Source organism: Vidua chalybeata, chromosome Z (assembly GCF_026979565.1).
Source record: "Vidua chalybeata isolate OUT-0048 chromosome Z, bVidCha1 merged haplotype, whole genome shotgun sequence".
Lineage (NCBI taxonomy): Eukaryota > Metazoa > Chordata > Aves > Passeriformes > Viduidae > Vidua > Vidua chalybeata.
In genome coordinates, this window is record NC_071570.1 from 372,141 (window position 1) to 393,654 (window position 21,514).

The 21,514-nt window shown below is 46.1% G+C and overlaps 1 protein-coding gene and 1 long non-coding RNA gene across 2 annotated transcripts in view; one reads left to right on the plus strand and one right to left on the minus strand.

Moving 5' to 3' along the window:
- LOC128782338 (uncharacterized) overlaps nucleotides 1–21,514 on the minus strand; it is a 29,213-nt gene that overhangs the window by 5,086 nt on the left and 2,613 nt on the right. Inside the window, exon 2 of the long non-coding RNA XR_008428735.1 lies at nucleotides 6,436–6,516. This is a non-coding gene — a long non-coding RNA (uncharacterized LOC128782338). The remainder of the gene's footprint in view (nucleotides 1–6,435; nucleotides 6,517–21,514) is intronic.
- ATP8B1 (ATPase phospholipid transporting 8B1) lies at nucleotides 20–21,491 on the plus strand. The gene is made up of 29 exons (XM_053932619.1): nucleotides 20–133; nucleotides 1,814–1,917; nucleotides 8,015–8,207; nucleotides 10,341–10,438; nucleotides 10,735–10,848; nucleotides 11,304–11,402; nucleotides 11,508–11,569; nucleotides 12,004–12,076; nucleotides 12,171–12,241; nucleotides 12,586–12,668; nucleotides 12,822–12,980; nucleotides 13,155–13,243; nucleotides 13,553–13,743; nucleotides 13,827–14,035; nucleotides 14,469–14,512; nucleotides 14,648–14,804; nucleotides 15,382–15,570; nucleotides 15,806–15,918; nucleotides 16,150–16,314; nucleotides 16,410–16,521; nucleotides 16,754–16,829; nucleotides 16,938–17,070; nucleotides 17,304–17,589; nucleotides 18,174–18,397; nucleotides 18,809–18,892; nucleotides 19,165–19,410; nucleotides 19,554–19,692; nucleotides 19,772–19,902; nucleotides 20,426–21,491. Exons 3-29 carry the CDS (start codon nucleotides 8,027–8,029, stop codon nucleotides 20,654–20,656), a joined length of 3,759 nt encoding a protein of 1,252 aa, XP_053788594.1. The 5' UTR covers nucleotides 20–133; nucleotides 1,814–1,917; nucleotides 8,015–8,026; the 3' UTR covers nucleotides 20,657–21,491.

Sequence of the window (21,514 nt, forward strand, 5' to 3'; positions counted from 1 at the left end):
AAAGCACGGCGGGACTCCGCGGAAACCAGCGTCCCCCTCGCTGCCACCCGCGGGATGTGCGGCCGGTGATGGTCGAACTTAGCGCAGTCTCTCCGGTCTGAAGTTTAAAGAAAGTGTAGGAGGTTGCTGGAAGGTGAGGTAAGGCAGCTCGGCTGTCTCCGGTCTCCCCGAGCCCCCCGGGCACTGACTCCGGCTCGTGGCCCTGGGCTGGTTGCCCGACTGCCGGCTTTTTCCCCCCCATACCTATGTATGATGAGAACAGCCTTCAGGGCTGTGGCGTGATTACTCATTGGTCAATGTTTATACAGTCATCAGAGCAGCAATAGGTTTCTGCATTAAGGAACAGTAATTCTGCAATAGAAAATACTGGGCCAGTTACCTGTGTGGTCAGTGACTTGCCTGGAAAACAAAACAAAACAAAATTGGTGTCTCGGTCCTGTTACCTCGTGCTTCGTGGCAGTAGCTTAAATAGCATCCCTTCCTTGGAGTCGGGATGGAGCTGTGCTGAATGGAGCAGCTAATGGAGCATTTCACCGCTGGCTCGGGTGTCAGCAGGAGCGGTTTGAAACCGAAGAGGCCAAACAGCACAGGCAGCTCTGGCAGGGGCCGGTGCTGGTAATGAGTAACAGCCGGGGTGTTTGGCTGTGGAGAGCCGGGGCCGCTGGGACTTGGGGTGGCAGCCTGGCCCTTGAGCAGTCCCCACCTGCGTGGCTGCTGCTGGAGTGAGTCCCTGGATTAACACCCTGTAAGTGTCTGTGCTGGATCAGGCTTGCTCAGGTTTCTGTTTGGTTGTGCGTTTTGATTTGTCTTTGTCCTCAAAGCCTGGTTTACAAGATGTGTAGTATCTGGCTATTTTTGAAGTTTTCCTTGTCAGCTTCTGCACTGGTGGTCACCTTAGAGTCTGTTTGCTTTCGTACCTGTCCCAGGCCTCTGTTTGTCTCTGTGTTAACGTGTAGCTATCGTAGAGATTATTTTCAGTAACTTCTAAACTGTTCTCACTTAATTCTGCCATATAAGACAGCGTGTAAATGTTCTGGACCTTTGCTTTGGAGTTTGGGATGGTGAATTCCAAAAGGCACTTGCAGTGAAGCTATTTTAAAATGAGCTGGGATTTATTTCTCTGCTCTCTTGTTGGTGTGGCTGTTGTTTGAGGGCCGAGAGCATGAAGTGCTGCCTGCTTTTAAATGTGGAAAGGGGTTTGGTTGTTGTTGTTTCAGATTCGAGGAGTTTTGATGTTCTTCCTGCCGTGGGCTTTTTCAGGCCTCTTTTTAAATGAGATGCTTTGTGCAGCTGTAATTGAATGCAGGACGTTGGCCAGGAGCTTCTGAAACCCAACCCTGGCTCTGTCAGTGACTTACCCGATGGCCTTGGGCAAATCACTTAACCTCTGTCTCTGCTTGCCGGGTGAAGGGCACGATATCCAGACCGATTCTCTGAGCCCTCCTTGGCAGGTGCCAGGCTCTGCTTTTTGGCAAGCTTACAGAATCCCTCTGGAACGTGTGCTGGGTTTTCCCCATGTCTTCTGATATAAACTTGAAATAAGTTTTTCATTTGACAATTGATGATGATAGGAAGATGCACGAATGACTGTACAAACAGGGTGTGGCTGTTAATATCTTTGAGAGGTCTCTACCAGCCTCAAGCCACAAGTTTATCACAGAGCCCAGACACCTTAGGGTAACAGAACAAACGGCCTAAGAAATTTTGCAAGGTAAATTAATGTTATGACTTTTCTAAAGAATAGGTTTTTGTTATTGTGTGCACACAAGGTGGAATCAGCCAATAAACCATTTTCTACATTGTTTCATTGCAGATGGAGCCTGATTTGAAGCTGGACGCAGGGGATTCTCTGTGAGTGGCCAGTGCCAGCATCTGTAATGCAGTTTGGGCTTCAGTCACACACTCCATTGGATAAAGGTCAGTTTAAGAAAATGGCTTCAGTGTCTATTGTAGATGCTGCCAGAAGAGGCATATTAATGGAATCTCCAATCTTGGTAGCAGGAAGTAACCTTTATTTAGTCCAGTTAAAAATACCTGCTGGTTTTGATAGTGATGGTGATTGCTAGGGAAAAAACTCTCTGTGAAGTTCCAAAAATCTTCTACTCCAAATAATGCAGTTTAAGCATGCACAAGAATTCTTTTTTCCTCTATTAATCTCAATATGGGCTGTTGTATAACGTGAACCTCGAGACCAAGGTAACACCCTCTAAAAGGCAGGCTGAAACCCCTTCAGTGTGTGCTGGAACCTGCAGCTTGAGCAAAGGTTACCAACCCTCTTATCTTCTGCAAAGATAGCTTGCCTTGCCTTGGACTTTAAATGACGGAACTCTGCAGATCTGTTAATGAGAAATCCTAGAGCAGATAATGGGGAAAATGATGATTTTTGTTTCTGCAATGGCCCATCTTCAATCATTTTTGTGTAACCTCAGGCAGCTGACCTGTACGCTGTGGGTCTCTTTCTTGGAGTGATTTTCTGTTAAATTCTTGGTGTCCAGTTAGTCTCTTCCTTGTGTCAAATCCTGTAGGTTCGTCAGGATAAATTAGTTATATTGGAAAGTCCTTCATACTTATTTTCACACAAGTTTTAATATGTAGCTACACTGGTGAGTACGCAATAGCCTCTGCTTTATATTTTAATTTTTTTCCCCAAGATGGGACTTGAACATTTGTCAGCAGCACAGAACTGTACCCTCTCTCCTCCCTCAGGAGGGTTTCAGGGTCTTGGTGTCTCAGCTTGCTTGAACAGGTCTGCAGTGTGTTCAGGGGACGAACTGTCACCTCCCTGCAGCCAGGGTTGGCATGAGCAGCTTTTTAAAGTGAGATTTTCAGAGCTTGGCGGTGCCAGAGTGTTACCCGTGGTGTTTGCCTCCTGGTGGTGCAGGTAATCGGGGTTATTAGGGCATTGGAGGAAGGACTGGGTTGGTTCCTTGCAAAGGAAAGATCTGTGGGCATTGCAAGGTTGGCTGCATACAATAGCAATTCAAAAGTCTCTTGGAGCTGGAATTAGTCCTTAATTCTCCGAGTTTGTACAGCCTCCAGAGCAGTAGTAGATGCCTGTGTTAAGGTACTATTGTGAGTCAAATAGATACACTTTGTATTTAAAAATGGTGTGTGTAAAACATGTGTAAAATGAGGGGCTGGGTGCACAGCAGCACTCCATGGTGCAGCCAGGCTGACTCCTCTGGGACCTGTCAGTTGCAGAACAGGATCCCCAGTGATTTCTCACCTTGCAGAAAGAGCTGGAGTCCTTGGTGGTTCTGTTGTGTGGGGATCTCAGGTATCACGTGTGGTGTCTCGGATATGACATGTGCTGTCCTGAGTTGTGAGGGTGCATCACTTCCCCATGAGCGTTTTATCTGCAGCCATACTGGAGTCCCTCTGATTTTAACCTTTTGGGGGTGATTCTGTCACCACATGTTAGGCAGTGGGAACTGCTCCCAGGGTCATGGTGCAGGGAAGGTGTGTAGGGTCAGGAGTTGGGTTTCATTACTTACACTCTCGAGCCTCAGCTGGCTCAAAGTACATACCTGAACTCCTGAGCTCACCTTTCTCCGGGGCATCCCAGGAGCTGGGCTTTACCTTTCTTAGGGTGCATGTGACAGCCAGTGTGTTTGAGAACAAATGACTAAGGGAAATAATTTCCTTCAAGATATAATTTTTGGGTGTTCAATTACCGTAAAGTAGTCATTCAGGGAAGTAACTGGAGCTGTTGTGTGTGAAATAGATCTATAAATTGATCAGCTTGAAGCATGTAATTTACATGGCAATCTACCTGAAGCTTAGTAGTGTTTGGAGTGAAGCTTATTTCCTTGGCCCATTTGTGCTGATTCATGCCATTTTAGCTGCTCTTTTCTTTCCCCTCAAAATGTCATAAAGATTACCTGGAAGGTTTTAGCTGTTCAGAAGACCCTTCTATCTGCCTGTCCAAGCACTCGTTACCAGTAACATTTCACATCTGCTGTGAGTAATCAGTGATCCATCTCATCTACTGGAAGCAAATCCAGTTCATGATTTGCCTGTTTCCCTGTAGCAGCTCTTGTTCCAGGGAGATGAGTTGCTGAACACATTTTTAATGAAGGCCCATACTCTGCCAAAGCCTTAGGCTGGGATCCCCGAGGGGAGAGCAGAAATGCAATATCCTGCTGTCAGAGGCCTTGTCTTCTGACAGTGCTTTGGGGCTGTTAAAAGTAACTCTAGGAGCATTAACTGGTACCAGTTGGGTCATTATTGGGCTGGAGGGTGGATCATGACCTGAGAGTGGACGCTGGGCTCTCTTTGCAATTCCAAATTTCAGGTCTCAAGCGCTGTTACAGCCGTCCCTTAATCCTGTGCCCACGGATGAAAGATCGGTCTGAAACCTCTCAGGGTGTAAGCTGGGATATGGACCTGAGCCCCTCGAATACGGGTGTCTGTGCTGGTGGAGCCATGCAAGCGCTCCATGGGCTCTGATTGCTCCTGTGGGTGCTCTCCAGGGTGGCAGCCCTGAGAGTTCCTCTTGGTTGCTGTTCCCTACCAGGCTGTCTTTGTCCATGTTCCCACTTTGGCTCCGACTCTCCGCTACTGGCGAGGTGAGCAGTGTGGGACAGCTGAAGATGGCAGAATAATTACTGCTGTCTCTTAGGGAAAATGTAATTGGAGTGATCATGCATCTGCCAGCAGGTCCTTGTGGGAACCCCACCCCAGAGGCTGATGTCAGACATGGCTTCTACTGCAGTTTTGGGAGTTTGTATTCGGCCCTCCTGTAAGCAGGTTTTGTTTTGCAATGCTGGATGCTCCATTAACACCTAGTAAAGAAATAAATCTTGCGTGTCTGAGGATCAGGCTTTGCATTTAAGTACTTTTTTTAAATGCCTAGTTAAATCAGTGAAACATCTTGCGATAGCTTTTTTGTCCTATTTGAACTCCATTGGCCTGAAGCAGTTTAGAAGGGTCTCCGAGTTACTTTTTGTACTATTTGAGTTCGCTTTATGATTCTTGCTTAGAATACTGATCTTGTTGTGTTCTGGAAAAACAGTGCATGGCCAGGTTTGAACAGCAGTTGAGCTTGGCACTGCCACAGTGTATGAGGTAGTGCAGAATATGGTGCCAAGGAAGGAACATGCAGGATGTGGGCTGTGGTGGCCAGCAGGTGAGGCTTGTAGGTCTTTATATCCATAATAAACACAAAACAACCGCTTTAGTGGCATTTTAATCCTTTTGCTATTCATGTCCTTTGTTTTAGATGGATTCATTAACTTTCAGGGCACTTTGAGTGATGACCTGATTTGCAAGAAGTCACCCCAGGTTCTTGCAGCAGTGTCATGTGCAGTGACTCTCCAGATGAGAATTTAGAGTAAGTTTGGTTTGGGTTGTTGTTTACTGCCTTGAAACAAATGCAGTAAGTGGAGTTTTTACAAGGTTTACTTTATTCCAAATTATCTGGTGCTTGCCCTGAGGCAGAAGTAGACACAAAACCTGAGTTACTGAAGCACTGTGAAATTTGCCCTTTTAGTAAATAAACTGGATCAGGTGTACTTAAACCTGTACCTAATACTGTTTTGATCTCCTTTATCTCCCCATATATCCATCCTGCTGTTAGATCAGTGGGATTTTCCAGGCTAGAAGGCAGAACTGGGAGCTGGGCACTGCTCCCCACCTGTCCAGGCAGTGTGAGCTGACGCTTCCTCTAGACTGGAGTGGTTAATGTAAGGTTTTCTGATCTGAAACAGTGTGAAAGCCCCTGATGTCAAGTCAGGAACTAGAAAATGAGGGCCATGCAGCCAAGACCCAGCTTTTTAAAGTGTTCTCTGAGTATTTTATCAAGCAGTATTTAACAACCGTGTTGTTCCATCTCAGGCCCTCCATGAACTGTTTCCACAGTCCTCAGAATAGTGACCAAAATCAGTAGTGACACCCTCTCTCTTCTTGCCATGTTTGCTCCCCTTGAGTTTCTGCTGGGTGCATCCTGCATCCAGGTTCTGCTGGGTGTGTGCTCCCCTCTCTTACCTGCTGCCTCGGGATTAGTTGGCATCTCCGCTGCCTCATGCTGTCGCTTCCTCCCATCTCCCCTTTCACATTGTGATCCCTCCCCACCTTCCTCTGAACTTCCAACACGGCTCTGCCCTCCCAGCCGGCCCTTTTCTTCCAGACCAGGTGTCAAGAAACTTAACTCTAAACCAATTTGTCGGCCTGTCAGGGGAGGAGGACTCCTTTGCCCTGGGTCCCACAGCAGCTCTCATCTCTCTCCCAACTGTGGGAGCTTTTCCGCGGGCTCCCGGCCAGCCCCGGGCACAATTCCATTGCTTCCTGCAGCATGCTAATGGTGTGCTCGCAGCACAGAGCACTTGTGCTGCCTGCAGGGTAACACTTAATGAGATCTCCTCTCTTAACGAGGTTTTTCCAGTGGCAGTTTAGTTCTCTGAGGAGGGAAAGTGACTACAGTTAATTTAACCTTACCCCAGATCACTTGGCCTGTTCCCAGTGAGCATCGCCGGCTACTGCTGGTGGCATTGTAGGAATTGCCGCGCAGGCACACATCTGTAAAGGAGAACAAAAGCAGCATCTTTTTGACATCTCATCTACCCCTTTGCATGACTAATTAGTTCATTAATCATTAAGCAGTTAATCAGTAAAGTTTAATGGACTAACAGCTAAATCTCTGTGTGCCAGGGATATGAGCTTGTTTCAGTTGTTGTAGAGTGAGAGCCAGTCAAAGATCTGGTGGCATTTTGTGTTCTAGGGACTGTGTGTGGGAGGAACTTGTTCCTCCCAGCAGTCCCCATGAGAGGTGTTAGCAGGACAGAAAGAATTAAAGCACAGAAAAGGGGAGAAATAAACCAAAATATCACAGTGAGGTATTCAGGGGTCTGAATTGGAGCTTGAGGTGTATTTCCTAACTCCAAGGCTATTTAGGAAAACGTGATCTGTCACAGAAGTCTCAGGTTCTACACCTGTGTTAGTGACCCGCTGTCATACTCCTGGGTAATTCCACCAGGGAGAACCATCCAACAGCTTGTGTGGAGAGAAGCTTCTTGGGAGAAGTTGTGTGCATTCCTGTACACTCAGCCTGGTGGATTTGTTGTATTTTGTGGGCTGTCAGTCTGTGCTGGGCAGGCCCTGCGGTGCTGCGGATAAGGAGCGTGGCCTGCCTTAGGCTCCCTGCCAGCAGCCTGCCACTCGAGGAGCACAGTCTGTGCTCATGGAATATTTATCTCGCTCTTATAGGAGATATTAGGGAGGGGAGACAATTCAGCTTTGCAAAACCAGAAGCTGAGGGGGATGTCAGCATGTTTGGTGCCGGCCCTGCTGGTTGCTGAGTTTGTTAGCAAACGCAATGCCATGGTGGTGAGGCAGGTCAAGGGGCAAGCTGGGAATTGATGTGTAGTTCAGGATTAGGATCACACCCAGCGATGGCTGGAGACATCCAGAGCTGAAGGGCACATGGGCATGGCCATAGCTCAGCTCATCCCTCCTCTGACACAGCTCAGGACTGAGCCAAAATGCATCCCCTGGTGTCCTCGGGTGTTTGGACAGCGAGGTGTGGGATCTTGCAGTGACAAACACCGATGTGCAGCCCATGGGAAGAGAGAGGAAGAGAGGCTGGTTCGGGTGAGGCTGTGCAGGCCGGGATGGAGGATCAGCTGTGTGACCCGAATCCTGGATGTCTGACCTGCCGCTCCATGCCCGGTTCTGTGTCCCACTGTGGCCAAGCAGAGCTCCAGCTCCTGTGGCTCCTTAGGGCATGATGTAATGCCACTGGAGATGTGTTTGTGTGCTCCCAGTTCCTACATCCTGCGGCGGGAGCACACGGTGTTCCTGGGGCTGCAGCGTGTAATTACACATAGCAGAACAGTAATGGAGGGCTGGCTGGGACAAAAGCTTCCTCCTGATTCTGCTCAGTGCTGGAAAACCAAGCCCATGGCTTGCGCTGTTCTGGGGAAGCTGGTGAGCAGCACCAGCAGAGTAAAACCAGAGATGTGGTTTCCAGCACCTGCTACATGAGCTCTTTTCCCTAACTTGTCCAAAACGCTGGCAGGGTGCTAGCAGCATGATCTCGGAACGGGATTCGGAGACCACCTTCGAGGAGGATTCCCAGCCCAATGATGAGGTGGTGCCGTACAGTGACGACGAAACAGAGGACGAGTTGGACGGTCGGCAGCCTGGGCCTGAACCGGGACCCAACCAGACCAGCAGGGATGCCGAGGAGAGCCGAGATCCTGGGAGAAAAGGTAACAACACCATGAACCTGATTTGGGGAGTGCACCATGCTGGATGCAGAGGCTGAGCCGCTGCACCGATTGGACTTCTGTGTTTATTTGTCAGGTAAGGTTTGGAATGGCTTATCTGACTCTGGAGGAGTAAATTGGTGGCAGTTCAGTTTAACAAATGTCAGAATGAAACTCCGCTTCATTCCAACCTGCAGCCCAGTTCTGTGCCACTGCTCCTTGCGCAAAGATAATGAGCTGCACGGTGACCTCCTGTTAATTAAGGCAGGCCCTGGATGTACATGGCCTGTGCTCTGGGAGCCATTGAGACAGACCTTCAGGTACTTGGTTTCCCAGTTCTCTGGAAATGGGCTCCAGCATAAACATTTTGTTGTGCTCAGTAAGTGTTTTCCCTGGATTTCTGCTTGTGCAGAGCAGATTTCCACTGCAATGCTCATTTTATAGCCTCATGAGTTTCCTGAAAGGTAAAAGGTGAGTAGGAGGAGTTCAAAGGAACCGGCAGGTACAGCTTGTGGCTGCTGCCAGCGTAAGAACCTCAGTGGGAGGAGTCCTTCTGGCATCCCTGCTCTGAACCTCTACCCAGAAATATCAATAGCTCCCCTAAATTCCCTTTTCTAATGCTGCAACACGAGTATTTTCAATGTAACCAGAGCCCAAGTAATTTATACAGATTTTTTTCCTGTTTGTGTGGGAACAGTTGATCAGCTCTCATTTCATAACCACCTGTTACATGTTATCATTTTACAAGCACCCGTCAGATATTTAGTTTAAGATTTTTTTTATGATGACATCCATAAAGTTGATGAATTACCAAAGCAGCTTGCCAAATATTAGATGTTAGTACCACACTTTAAAGTAATTTTGAGGAGCTTCCTTCCTGCAGGTTTTACCTCAGACCTAATTTGTCAGTTTTCCATCAGTTTTATCAACACTGCAATGTTTTTGGAATGTGTTAAAGAAATGTTTATGTAGATGTTATGTTTTTCTTTATGCCCGGTCATTTTGACAAACTTAGTAACTTTCTACATTCATGCATATAATATTTAATTCAAAACATGGTTCTTCGAGATAAATATTTCTCTATTATCTTCTGGGTTTGTAACCAGGGTGCTGGAAATGACAGTTGTGTAGTCACAGGAAAGGTCCAGATATGTCAGTGTGGAATTTGCTCTATGGTGGGTGGGGGAAAAAAAAAAAACGCCTTTGCACTTGGATTTGGGTTCTGAAGTGTTAGTCACAGCCCTGCCCACGCCTCTGCCGCTGGGAGTTTCACCCCGTCCGTCCACGGGTGAAGAGGATCTCATGAAACCAGGAAGAGCACCCATTAGGACAGTCACTGTGGGCTGGAGGACAGGGGGAGATGCTTGGCCGGTGAGTCAGGAAAGCTGCATTTCAAAATCCTGCCTGCGTCATCCTTCCCAGGCAGGCAGAGCTGTCGGGAGCCGGCTTCCAAACCTGGGGAAGGAGTTCCCAGGATGTGGGCAGGGCCCGAGTGTGTGGCTGTGGGCAGCCGGGTGTCTGTGCTGCAGGCTGAGGGAATGGGAGCTGAAGGGCCTGGGAGGGAAAGCGGTGGCCCGAGAAAGAGCTGGCACAGAAAATTACTTGATGGATGCAATTCCTGTTCCTGAGTTTTCTCACAATCGAACAAAACTGGTGGCTGAAGAAATAAAATGAGCGCTTCAGATTTGTATTTTTTAAATGGGTGAGAATGAAAACCATGGCACAGTGTGGTTAAATCAAATAATTGCCTTCAAAAGGTGAAGTGACCTCTTCATTTCCAGCAAGGCAGATACCCGGGTTGGAGTGCTTAGCACTTCACGGGTGTCACAGAGGCAAACCAAAAGAGGGGAGAGAAGGGAATTTAGCATGAATAAATATTACTCTGCAGGTGTTCCACAGAGCTTTGAAATGTTAAGCAACTCTTCTCCCTACCTCTGAATGTACTTGAATTGCTAATAAAGACTAACAGCCTGGAAATGTCTTGAAAAGGTTTTTTTTAAAGGATATGTATTATAAAGCAGGTACCTTGTTTCAGTCGAAATTACCTTTAAAATATGGATTTGAGAGAAAACCCGAAAGTGACAGATTTGTTCCCTCGTGTTTACAATACATTTCGACCCCTTTTGTCCCTTCCAGACTGCAGCTGGCAAGTTAAAGCAAACGACCAGCGCTTCTATGACCAGCCGGGCTTCAAGAGAACAATCTTCCTGTGCTTCAAGAAAAGCAAATATGCGGTAAGTGGTTTTATCCCAGTGAGGTGCTAATTGTCGGGTGAATGCTTCCTTAATCCGGGTAAGGTCTTTGGAATGGCTGGCGAGTGGTGTAAAAGCCACCGTTCACAATTCCTCAGTGTTTCCAGCAGAGTGGGGGAAGAATAACTGGGTTGGGGTTTTGGAATGGAAAATCAAGCGTCTATCAAGAGACGTGGTTAAGGTGAGATAGAGAATTAGGAACTTAAAAATATGCGCTGTACATTTGTGTTGGAAGGAGAAGCTCTGCTGTGCGACTGATGTTTGGCTTTCTCCCACAGGGAAATGCAATTAAGACATACAAGTACAACCCCATCACTTTTTTACCTCTGAATCTGTTTGAACAGTTCAAGAGAGCAGCCAACTTCTATTTCCTCGTTCTTCTCATATTGCAGGTAAGCCAGATGGAGAGTACTCACTGTGAAGGGAATCTGAGCTCAGTAATATTTATGACCCAATTCAATGCTGTCCTGTCAGGGAACTGGGGGGCATTATCTGAACTACTGCAGAGACCAAACCCATCATAACAGACACCTGCAACAAATCCAGATGAGCTAGTTGCACAGAATTAGAATGAACTCATTGCAGAGCTCATGAATTTCATGAAGAAAAGATGATAAATCAGAAGCACCATCAGACTGTAGGAGCCAGTGCAATTGTTAAAGGGAAGCTGATTCCTAAGTAGTATAACAACCAAATTCTTCCCACAGAGTTTTGTTCATTTTCACAACCTGACTTAAAATTCTCTCTGATGTGTTGTTTTTTTCTCTAGTCAGGTAACTGTGAAAGATCTCTGATTTAAATTTGATTGATGATCCCGTACTGACCTGATTTTATTGGTCTTTTGTAGTCGATTCCTCAAATAACTACCCTGTCATGGTACACAACACTGGTGCCCTTGCTCTTGGTGCTGGGAATAACTGCAGTCAAAGACCTGGTGGATGACATTGTAAGAACCATGTTCTGTTAATACAAAAAGCAAAACCCTCCCAGTGTAGCTCATTTCTCCTGCTGTGGCACAGAGCAGGGAGTACATTCTTTGCTCCGTTTTCAGGCTCGTCACAGGATGGACAACGAGGTCAATAACAGGACATGTGATGTCATCAAGGATGGAAGGTTTGTATGTTCCTCTCTGAGCTCTGTAAGTGATGATCCTTGCCCTGTTGCTAAGCTTTGCCACAGATCTGAAGCTGTGGATGATAGGAAGGGCTCAGCTCTGTTCTCTACTGCTTGTCTGAAAACCTAATTGAAGCTGGAAGAGAATTGCTTAAAGGAGTGATTTAAAATTAATTATCTGGGACTAAATCTGTGCTAAGAGCAATTTCTTTGGAGAGAAGGACAGGCATTCATAACTAGGTGAAGTGGGAAGAGAAGAGATAGGTTGACTTCTAAGCTGTAGACCCTCAACTAAATTGCAGTTTCTGAGAAGCAAACCCACAGCACACCAAGAGGTCTTTTTTTCCTTAGGAAAGTTCAGTATTATCAAATTTATAGAGTGCATCATGTTCTAGATTAAAGAGTAATAATTATTAAACTATCTTTGGTATTAGGTTCAAAGCCACTAAATGGAAAGATATTAAAGTTGGTGATATCATTCGTCTGAAGAAAAATACTTTTGTTCCTGTAAGTGCTTCAGATACATTTATTTCATGTTTCAAGAGAGCTCCGTAGGAATCTTTACCTGGCTTTATTAGATGTCTATTTATTTGTTTTCTAGGCTGATATTTTGCTGCTGTCCAGCTCAGAACCAAACAGTCTGTGCTATGTGGAGACAGCTGAACTGGATGGGTAAGGTTCTACTTAAGGATGTCTTGGAGTTAATTTGGGCTGAGTAGGAAAAGAGCAAGGATTGTGTGCATTAGAGTCTGCTTGTTAAGCCACACCTGGGGAACTGTATCCAGCTGCTGATTCCCACAATTCAAGAATCATTAAAAATTGTGCACTGGAGTGCTACAAACACATCAAAAGTGTTGGAGAATGTGGCATAGGAAGAAAGGGAGAAGGACATGGATTTATTTTTTACTTTAGTATAGGTTGCCCAGAGAAGTAGTGGTACCTTAATTTAATTATGTTAAATTTCTCTCCTGTATCCATGGTTTCAATAAAATCACCTTTTTATCCTTTCTTCTTAGGGAGACCAACTTAAAATTCAAAATGGCCCTAGAGGCGACACACAGACACCTTCAGGAAGAAAGTGCCCTGGCAGACTTTGATGGTTGGTACAGTTCCACACCTAACTCTATCTGAACATAGCTCAAATCGTTTGCAAGTCAATAAAAGTAAAGTAAAGCTACTTCCATGGTGGGTACGAGTCAATGCATTTGGATTTAACTTGTACATTAAACACATTCTCCTCCACATTTTCTAGGTCTGGTTGAATGTGAAGAACCCAATAATCGACTGGATAAGTTTACAGGAAGCTTATCCTGGAGAAATTCAAATTATTCCCTGGATGCTGATAAGATTTTGTTGCGTGGCTGTAAGATCAGGAATACAGACTTCTGCCATGGAATGGTCATATTTGCAGGTGTGGAATATTTCCCCACTAAAAGCATACCTGTGGAATGAAAAAGAATCTTCATCCTATAGACACCAACTGTATTTCATGTCCCAGTTTGGTAAAACTGTAATACTGACATGTGTTTGCTTATCCTATCTTTCCCTTTTTTTTTTTTTTAAATTTTTCACTCTTTATTTTTAGGTGCTGACACAAAAATAATGAAAAATAGTGGAAAGACAAGATTTAAAAGGACAAAAATTGACTCCCTTATGAACTACATGGTTTATACTGTAAGCCTTTTTGTTTAAAATTCAGATTTTAAGTGAATAGTGAATGCAAAGATAGGCAGCTTCTTCCTGTGTGTATGTAATAAATATGTTTTGACTTTTTTCTGGCCTGCTGAGCTGGGATGGAGTAGGAGGAAATCTGAAATGTGCCTTTGTGGGAAATGTCTGCTCCATTTCTCCTCACAAATAACTGTCATATTCTGTTTGGAACATGGAACAAATACCAAACATATTCTGTTTGGAACATGGGGATTTGGGATTTAAGTCGAGCTAACGTTTCTGAAGTGTGAGAGGCCTCTCTGTGTCCTGCAGATCATCGTGGTCCTTATCCTGCTGTCAGCTGGGCTGGCCATCGGACACACCTACTGGGAGCAGCAGATTGGCAACTCCTCCTGGTACCTCTACGATGCACAGGACTCGAGCCCTGCCTACCGGGGCTTCCTCAACTTCTGGGGATACATCATTGTCCTCAACACCATGGTGCCCATTTCCCTCTACGTGAGGTAGGGCAACACCTGAGGAGGTGTCATTGTGTGGAAATGTGAGCTGCAGCTGGGAGTGAGAACATTCCTTCTCTTTCATTTAGTGTGGAAGTGATTCGCTTTGGCCAAAGCTATTTCATCAACTGGGACCTGCAGATGTACTACCCCGAGAAGGACACGGCTGCCAAGGCCAGGACCACCACACTGAATGAGCAGCTGGGGCAAATCCAGTACATCTTCTCTGACAAGACCGGAACCCTTACACAGAACATCATGACCTTTAAAAAGTGTTGCATAAATGGGCAGAGATATGGTAAGTTGTGCAAAGCCTGTGCAAAGAAGGAATTTTAATACCTGTTGGAGATCAGGTACATACAAGTTCTCTTAGTTCCAAGTGAACTTCCACACTTTAGACCTGGCACTGGGTAAAGCATAGGGTTGAATTGTTGGGATTTTCCCACATACAAATTGCAAATTAAGGAACTATAGTGGGAACTTCTCAGCTTTCAGAAAAAGCTGAAAATTGGTAATTTGCACATTTTTTTGTACAAATTTACTTTCATTATAAATGCTTTGGGGACAAAGTCAAGAAACAGACAAGGACATTTTAGTGTGAGCAGCAGTTTGCCCTCTTCCTTTCCTTCCAGTCCCAGGGCAGTACATGTCGTAGATATGTTTTCCCTTGTGGTGGGCTGTAAAAGCTTTGTTGCGCCTGGTCCCCCTGAGTGCGGGTGCTTGCCTTGCAGGAGACTGCCGGGATGCAGCGGGGCAGCTCCAGAGCCACCCCGAGGTAGGTTCATCCCAGCCACCGCGGTGTCCCGGGCCGTGGGACGGAGTGCTCCCTCGGCAGAGCACGGAGATGTGGGCGGGCACAAAGCAACGGCACCTGTGGTAACTCGGACTCTCTTCCCCTTTTTCTAAGCAGCAAGTTGATTTCAGCTGGAATGTGTACGCAGATGGAAAGTTCTTATTCTATGATCACTATCTGATAGAGCAAATAAAGTCTGGAAAGGAGCCAGAAATCCAGAAGTTCTTTTTTCTGCTTGCTATTTGTCACACAGTCATGGCTGACACTTCTGATGGTGAGTATGGCTTTTGCTTATTTTGTTTTCCTTGTGTAGCAGAAAACAATATTTCAAATCCAGTTCCACAAGGGAGAGATCTGCAACTAATGCTGATACCATAAGGGAGGAGGGTTAGGCTGCCCTTTTAAATTAAGCAAAGCTAAATGTAGCAGTGATCAGCTATTGAATTCATGAATTCATGGCTTGGAAGATTCAATTAAAACATGGAATATGAATATTGCTTTACTCCCATCTTTATGAAGTCTCCATGAAACCAACAGTGTCCTGTCCTTGTTCCTAATATTTTTGGGATTGTTTCCACTCACTGTATTGGTGTCTCTGGCCAAGGATGTGTCTTTGGGAGCTTCTTTTGAAAATGTTTCAATGACTGGATTTAGAAATTAGGATATTGAGGTAGAAAATCTGGAGTTTTGCTTTAATATGTGGAGGGAAGCAGGCTGAGGACTGATCCTGTTTGGGAAGTACGTGTAACAGACTGGGGGGTCATGGTCCCTGTTGTCTGTGTGCTCTGCTGGCGGGTGCTGCAGCAGTGTCCAGCTGGAGCCTCAGCTGTATCCTGGCTGCAATCCTACAGGTCAGCTCAACTACCAGGCAGCTTCCCCGGACGAGGGGGCCCTGGTGACGGCCGCCCGGAACTTCGGGTACGTGTTCCTCTCCCGAACACAGAGCACCATCACCATAAGTGAGATGGGGGTGGAGAGGACCTACGATGTCCTGGCCATCCTGGATTTCAACAGCGACAGGAAGCGGATGTCTGTCATTGGTAAGCTGATTGCCACCAGCCTGCGTGGAGAAGGTCACTTGTTTAGGGGTGAAAAGGGATGTGCAAAGGAAGCTGGGGTCAAGAATTAACAGCTGTGTGACACTCCTGGGGCACGTTTGAGCCCACTGAAGAAGAAACGCCATCTTGTACTTTGGTACTTGGCAGTAGGCTGAAAAATCCAATCCGAAATGATTCCTTTATGTAAGGGTGCCAACTATGCTGTTTCTCTCCACAGTAAGAGAGTCTGGTGGCAATATCAGGCTGTATTGCAAAGGGGCTGATACGGTGATTTACGAGCGGCTGCACCCCAGGAATGTAATGAGAGAAGCCACAGAAGAGGCGCTTGATGTATGTTTGTATTTTGTATGCCTTTTTAAAAACAAAAATTGTTTCCTTCTGACAACAGTGTTAATAGCTTGGGAAAAGGAGATTATTTAGACAAATGGAAACCTGCAATTAGTTCTGAAAATTGGACTTGTTCTGTCAAATTTGTCAAATGCTCATGTTCTTACCCTCATGTTTGGATTGCAAATGAAGAGTTTTCTTTTGCAGAATTGTGTGCTTTTAATTATTTTTCAGGTCTTTGCAAATGAAACTCTCAGGACACTCTGCCTGTGCTATAGAGACATAAGCCAGGATGAATTTGAAGTGTGGAATAAAAAGTTTGTGGAGGCCAGTTTAGCTACAAGTCACCGGGATGAAGCTCTGGACAAAGTGTATGAGGAAATAGAAAAAAACTTGATTGTAAGGAGCTGTACATTTTAAATACATTTAAATTCTTATATTAAAATAAACATGTTTCAATGCTACTAACCACCTGTATTTCAAATGTCTTCCAGCTGCTTGGTGCAACAGCTATTGAAGACAAACTGCAGGATGGAGTTCCAGAAACTATCTCCAGACTCTCCAAAGCAGACATTAAAATCTGGGTGCTTACTGGTGACAAAAAAGGTGGGGTTGCTTACAGCCAAACAGCTAAAAGCAGCAGGATGTTTTCCTGTTCATCTACGCTGTGGCATTGAAATGGAATTCTCATACTGAAACATAAATCAGAAATGACTTAAGAGCACTTGAGGTGCTTCTGGCTGCTCCTAACAATTACTTGTGGCAGAACTTTGAGAAATACTTTTCTCTCTTAATTTTTTTTTTTTTTTTTTTTTTTTTTTTTTTTTTTTTTTTGTAGAAACTGCTGAAAATATTGGATTTTCTTGTGAACTCTTAACAGAAGAAACGGCCATCTGCTATGGAGAAGATACCAGGCAAGTGAAAACACAGAGGAGTTAGTTTTCAGGATTTTCAGCCTGGGACTGACCTAGCTTAAAGTTTATCCTTGACTTTTCGGTAACAGTTTCTAACTCTCTTTCCAGTGCTCTCCTTCAAACGAGGCTGGAAAACCAGAGGAACAGGGCTGGATCCAGTCCACATTCCTCTCTCAGAATGAACGAGCCATTCTTCCAGGGTAGCAGAGATCGGGCTCTAATCATCACTGGCTCCTGGCTGGTATGTACAAATCCCAAACTGTTGTTCTTCCGAGTGTTTGGGATTCTGGGGCACCACCAGGCAACAGTGTCTCTCACTGAGGACTCTGTTCCTTTGTCTGCACAAGCAGTTCATTAAAATGCCAGAAATGGATGCTGGGAGCATAATGACCTCAGGTGTGTTGTTAGGCAGTGCCCGGAGTAGGACTGGAAATGGTGCAGAAGGGAACATAGTAAGTTTTATATTTTTCACAGAATGAAATCCTGCTGGAGAAGAAAAAGAAGAAAAAGAAACTTAAACTGAAATTCCCCAGAACAGCAGAAGAGAAGAAGAAGCAAACTGAGAAAAGGAGAAGGGCAGAGGCCTACAAGGAGCAGCAGCAGAAGAACTTTGTTGACCTGGCCTGCGAGTGCAGGGCTGTGATCTGCTGCCGTGTGACACCCAAGCAGAAGGCCATGGTGGTGGAGCTGGTGAAGAAGTACAAGAAGGCCATCACCCTGGCCATCGGGGACGGGGCCAATGATGTGAACATGATCAAAAGTAAGGCGGCTGTCAAGCTCTCCCGCTAGGACAGATCTCCTCTGGCCTGCTCCTGGTCTCTCCACTGTCCCTCTCTGTCAGAAGACTCTTCCATCTGCTTTGCTGCCGTGGGGCTTGTAGCTTCTGTGCCTGTTTCCCTTTCTGAGGAAGTACTTTAGGAAATGGTTAGTGGCTTTTCCTGACCTATTTTTTTTTTTTCTGTAGACATTCCCTGAGCAGGAATCTGTTCCTCATGCTGTGTGTTACAGAAACGTAATATAAAGACCAAAGCAGTAGATTGGCTGCCCCTTGCCTGGTGGCATTACCATCCCAGATTGTACCTGCTCTGCTTCCCAAGAGATGCAAGTGAGGAAAAAACATCTAGGATAGGGTTTATGTCCCAGGGGTGTTTGTAATCTGCCTGGCCAGTTTGTTCAGGACTTTACTCACCCTGTCTCATCGCTTGGTTCACCTTTGGTCAAATTTCCCAGGTGCGTTCTGACAGAACAAGCCCTGAGAGAGTCCAGGTGACAGTAGAAATGGCCCCGATCACGTTCCTGTCCCTTTGTCCAACCTAGTGTGTGGTGTTTGTCTCCTTCACCCAGCTGCCCACATCGGAGTTGGGATCAGTGGCCAGGAGGGGATGCAGGCTGTCATGTCGAGTGACTACTCCTTCGGACAGTTCCGCTACCTCCAGCGGCTGCTGCTGGTCCACGGGCGCTGGTCGTACATCAGGATGTGCAAGTTTCTGAGATACTTCTTCTACAAAAACTTTGCTTTCACACTGGTCCACATCTGGTACTCGTTCTTCAACGGCTTCTCTGCCCAGGTAGGAAGGTGTGCTCATGTGGGATAACAACAAGCAGATGCTTCTGTCAGTGTGGAACAGCAAAAGCTTAACCTGGGAAGTGCCAGGAATGTGAAGTTGTCACCAGTGATTTCTGCAAGAGGATGTGATGAGTACTGAGTGAGTTAGTTAGAAGCAGTTAGGTATGATTCCAGAGCACTAAAGTCAGGGTCATTGTTGTACAGAGAGGAAGAATTGGAAGGAGTGGGGCAACTTAACACAGACTAAAGAACTTCAGCAGAGTCTTGAGCCAAGGTGCTGCTGCCTTTGGGTGAACACCGAGACAGGGAATTTAAAGCTGTAGTACAGCACATGTGAGTTTTCTCAGGAACTGGAGGGGAAGGATGTAATAAAATGAAATCACTAAGTCCTGCAATTCCCCCTCTGCTGCAGACAGCCTACGAGGACTGGTTCATCACGCTGTACAACGTGCTGTATTCCAGCCTCCCGGTCCTGCTTGTTGGCTTGCTCGATCAGGTATCTCCATGTTCTTACAACAGATGAATCCAAAGGCACCTACCACCAGGTCTTTAAGTTACACTGGTTGTCCATGAAAAAAGAGGGGTTTGGTTTTGTGGCTTTTAAGAATGTCTTCCTTTTGCTTTACTCTGTGTAAATCCCTGCTATTGGAAAGAGAAAGGGATCTGCCATTCTCTTTGGGACACTGTATAGTTCAGCTTCTCACTCTCCAAAGCTCAGGCTGAGAACAACGATTCACAACTTTATATTTCTTTTTCCTCTTTATTAAGGATGTGAGCGACAAACTGAGCCTTCGGTTCCCCAGACTTTATGTTTTGGGTCAGAGAGATTTACTTTTCAACTACAAGAAGTTCTTTATAAGTTTGCTCCATGGAGCTGTAACTTCACTGATCATCTTCTTCATCCCGTATGGAGCCTACCTGAAGTCTATGGGACAAGACGGAGAAGCCCCTGCAGATTATCAGTCCTTTGCTGTCACAGCAGCATCCTCTCTGATATTTGTTGTCAATTTTCAGGCAAGTAAGCTTGGTTCCCTGAGCTCTGGTGTTCTGAGAACACTCTCTGCTCACTGTTCAAATTTCTCCACTAGCAACATGCAAAAAGTAGTTGACATTATTTGGAATTAAGAAACTCATTTGGCACTTTTGTTTGCTTTTAGATTGGCCTGGATATGTCTTACTGGACTTTTGTTAATGCTTTTTCAGTATTTGGGAGTATTGCACTTTACTTTGGAATCACATTTGACTTTCACAGTGCTGGAATCCATGTTCTCTTCCCTTCTGGCTTTCAGTTCACAGGTTAGTCCTCGTCCTGTGGTTCTCAGTCCTGTCTCATGTAGCTTTGTCATAAATTAACTTTTGCTCCTTTTATTCCCAGGAACTGCTCCGAATGCTCTGCGGCAGCCATACCTTTGGCTTACCATGATTTTATCCATTGCTATTTGCCTACTGCCTGTAGTGGCACAGCGCTTCTTATTCATGACAATCTGGCCTTCAGAGAGTGATAAAGTGAGTGCAATCTGTTATTTGGGTGAATATGGCAGGTGTTTATTTACAGGGGCTGGTGTCAGTGCTAAGGTGTGGGCTAGTGGAAGGTGTCCTTGCCCATGGCAGGGGGTGGGACAAGATGGGCTTTAAGGTCCCTTCCAACCCAGGCCATTCTGGGATTTTATGATAATAGTAGAGACAAGTAAGTGATGGTGCCCTTGGGAGAGCAACATAAGCCAGGCTTGGGTCCCGTGGGCAGAGGAATGGCCGCAAGGCTGGCCAGAGGCAGCAGCTCAGTGGGGGCTATTTCCTCGTGTGCCTGGATGAGATCTGGTATTATCACTGGTACTGAAACCTCATGAGGCTGTTTAGGGCCCCAGTTTGGGTTTAATTTAGGCTGGGCTGGAGTGCCAAGAGTGTAGGAGATAGATTTGGCTACTTCTGCTCTGCCTCGAGCCAGCACACAGCACAGAGCTATGAAAACAGATCGGCTGTGGTGATGTTGTCCTGATGCACGACCCGCCGTGTGTTTGCGTGCGTGCAGATCCAGAGGAACCGTCGGAAGTACCTGCTGGAGGAGCAGCAGTGGAAGCGGCGGCAGAGCGCGTTCCGCCGCGGTGTGTCCGCCCGCCGCTCCGCCTACGCCTTCTCCCACCAGCGCGGCTACGCCGACCTGATCGCCTCGGGGCGCAGCATCCGCAAGCGGCGCGCCCCGCTGGACGCCGTGCTGGCCGGCGGCAGCCCGGGCTCCGCGGACACGCGGGAGACAAGCTGATGGACTGCCTGCTGGGGAGGAGCCGTTTGTCACAGCGACTGCACAAAACTGTTCCGAACAAACTCAGGATCTTTTTAACCGCCTGGCATAAGGATGTGAAGATTTTTATGTCTTATCACAGAAGTTTCTGGGTTTGGACTCCTGGGAGCACAGAAGGGCCAAGAGGTCTCCGTGGAGCTACTGTGTGAGAGCTCTCTATGACAGTGAAGGATACACGTGCTGGGAATGGAAACCCAGCAGTGTCCGTTTTTAGTGATGCCTGGAATGCAGACTTTTCACTTTTTAATACTATGTTGGTATAAAACTGTATCTACATTTCATACTTGTCATTGAAAGGGACTTCACTTGTGTGCTCCATTTCATGAACTGCTCAGACATGATGGCACATGGGGTGCTCAGCCCTGGAGAGGGCCCTGGATGCTCCCATCAGAGCTGTCACAGCTAAGCTGGGATGTCATTGGTGATAAACTCCAGCCAGTGTCAGACTGGATTAGGAATCAGAATAGATCTCAGCTCTGGAAGCTGCCCCTGGAGCTGGCACAAGCTATTCATTTCAGTTCTGGACACAGTCAGTGATGGATAACTAGAAATCAATCACTTGGAATGTATTTCAGTTGCGGGTGCCTCAGTTCTTACAGTGTAAAAAGTGGTTTTATGAGTCTCTTTACATTTGCACATTCTTTACTCAAGTTGAGGTGTTTGAATGTTTCACTTTTATCTACTTCCCCCTCCCGAACTAAAGCTAATTATTGAAATGGTTTTATAGTAAAAATTATGACCTACAGCTCTCATTCAATGGAATGTACATTTCAAAAGCGTAATGCAAATAAATATCCGAAAGTCTACTTCCTTGCAGAG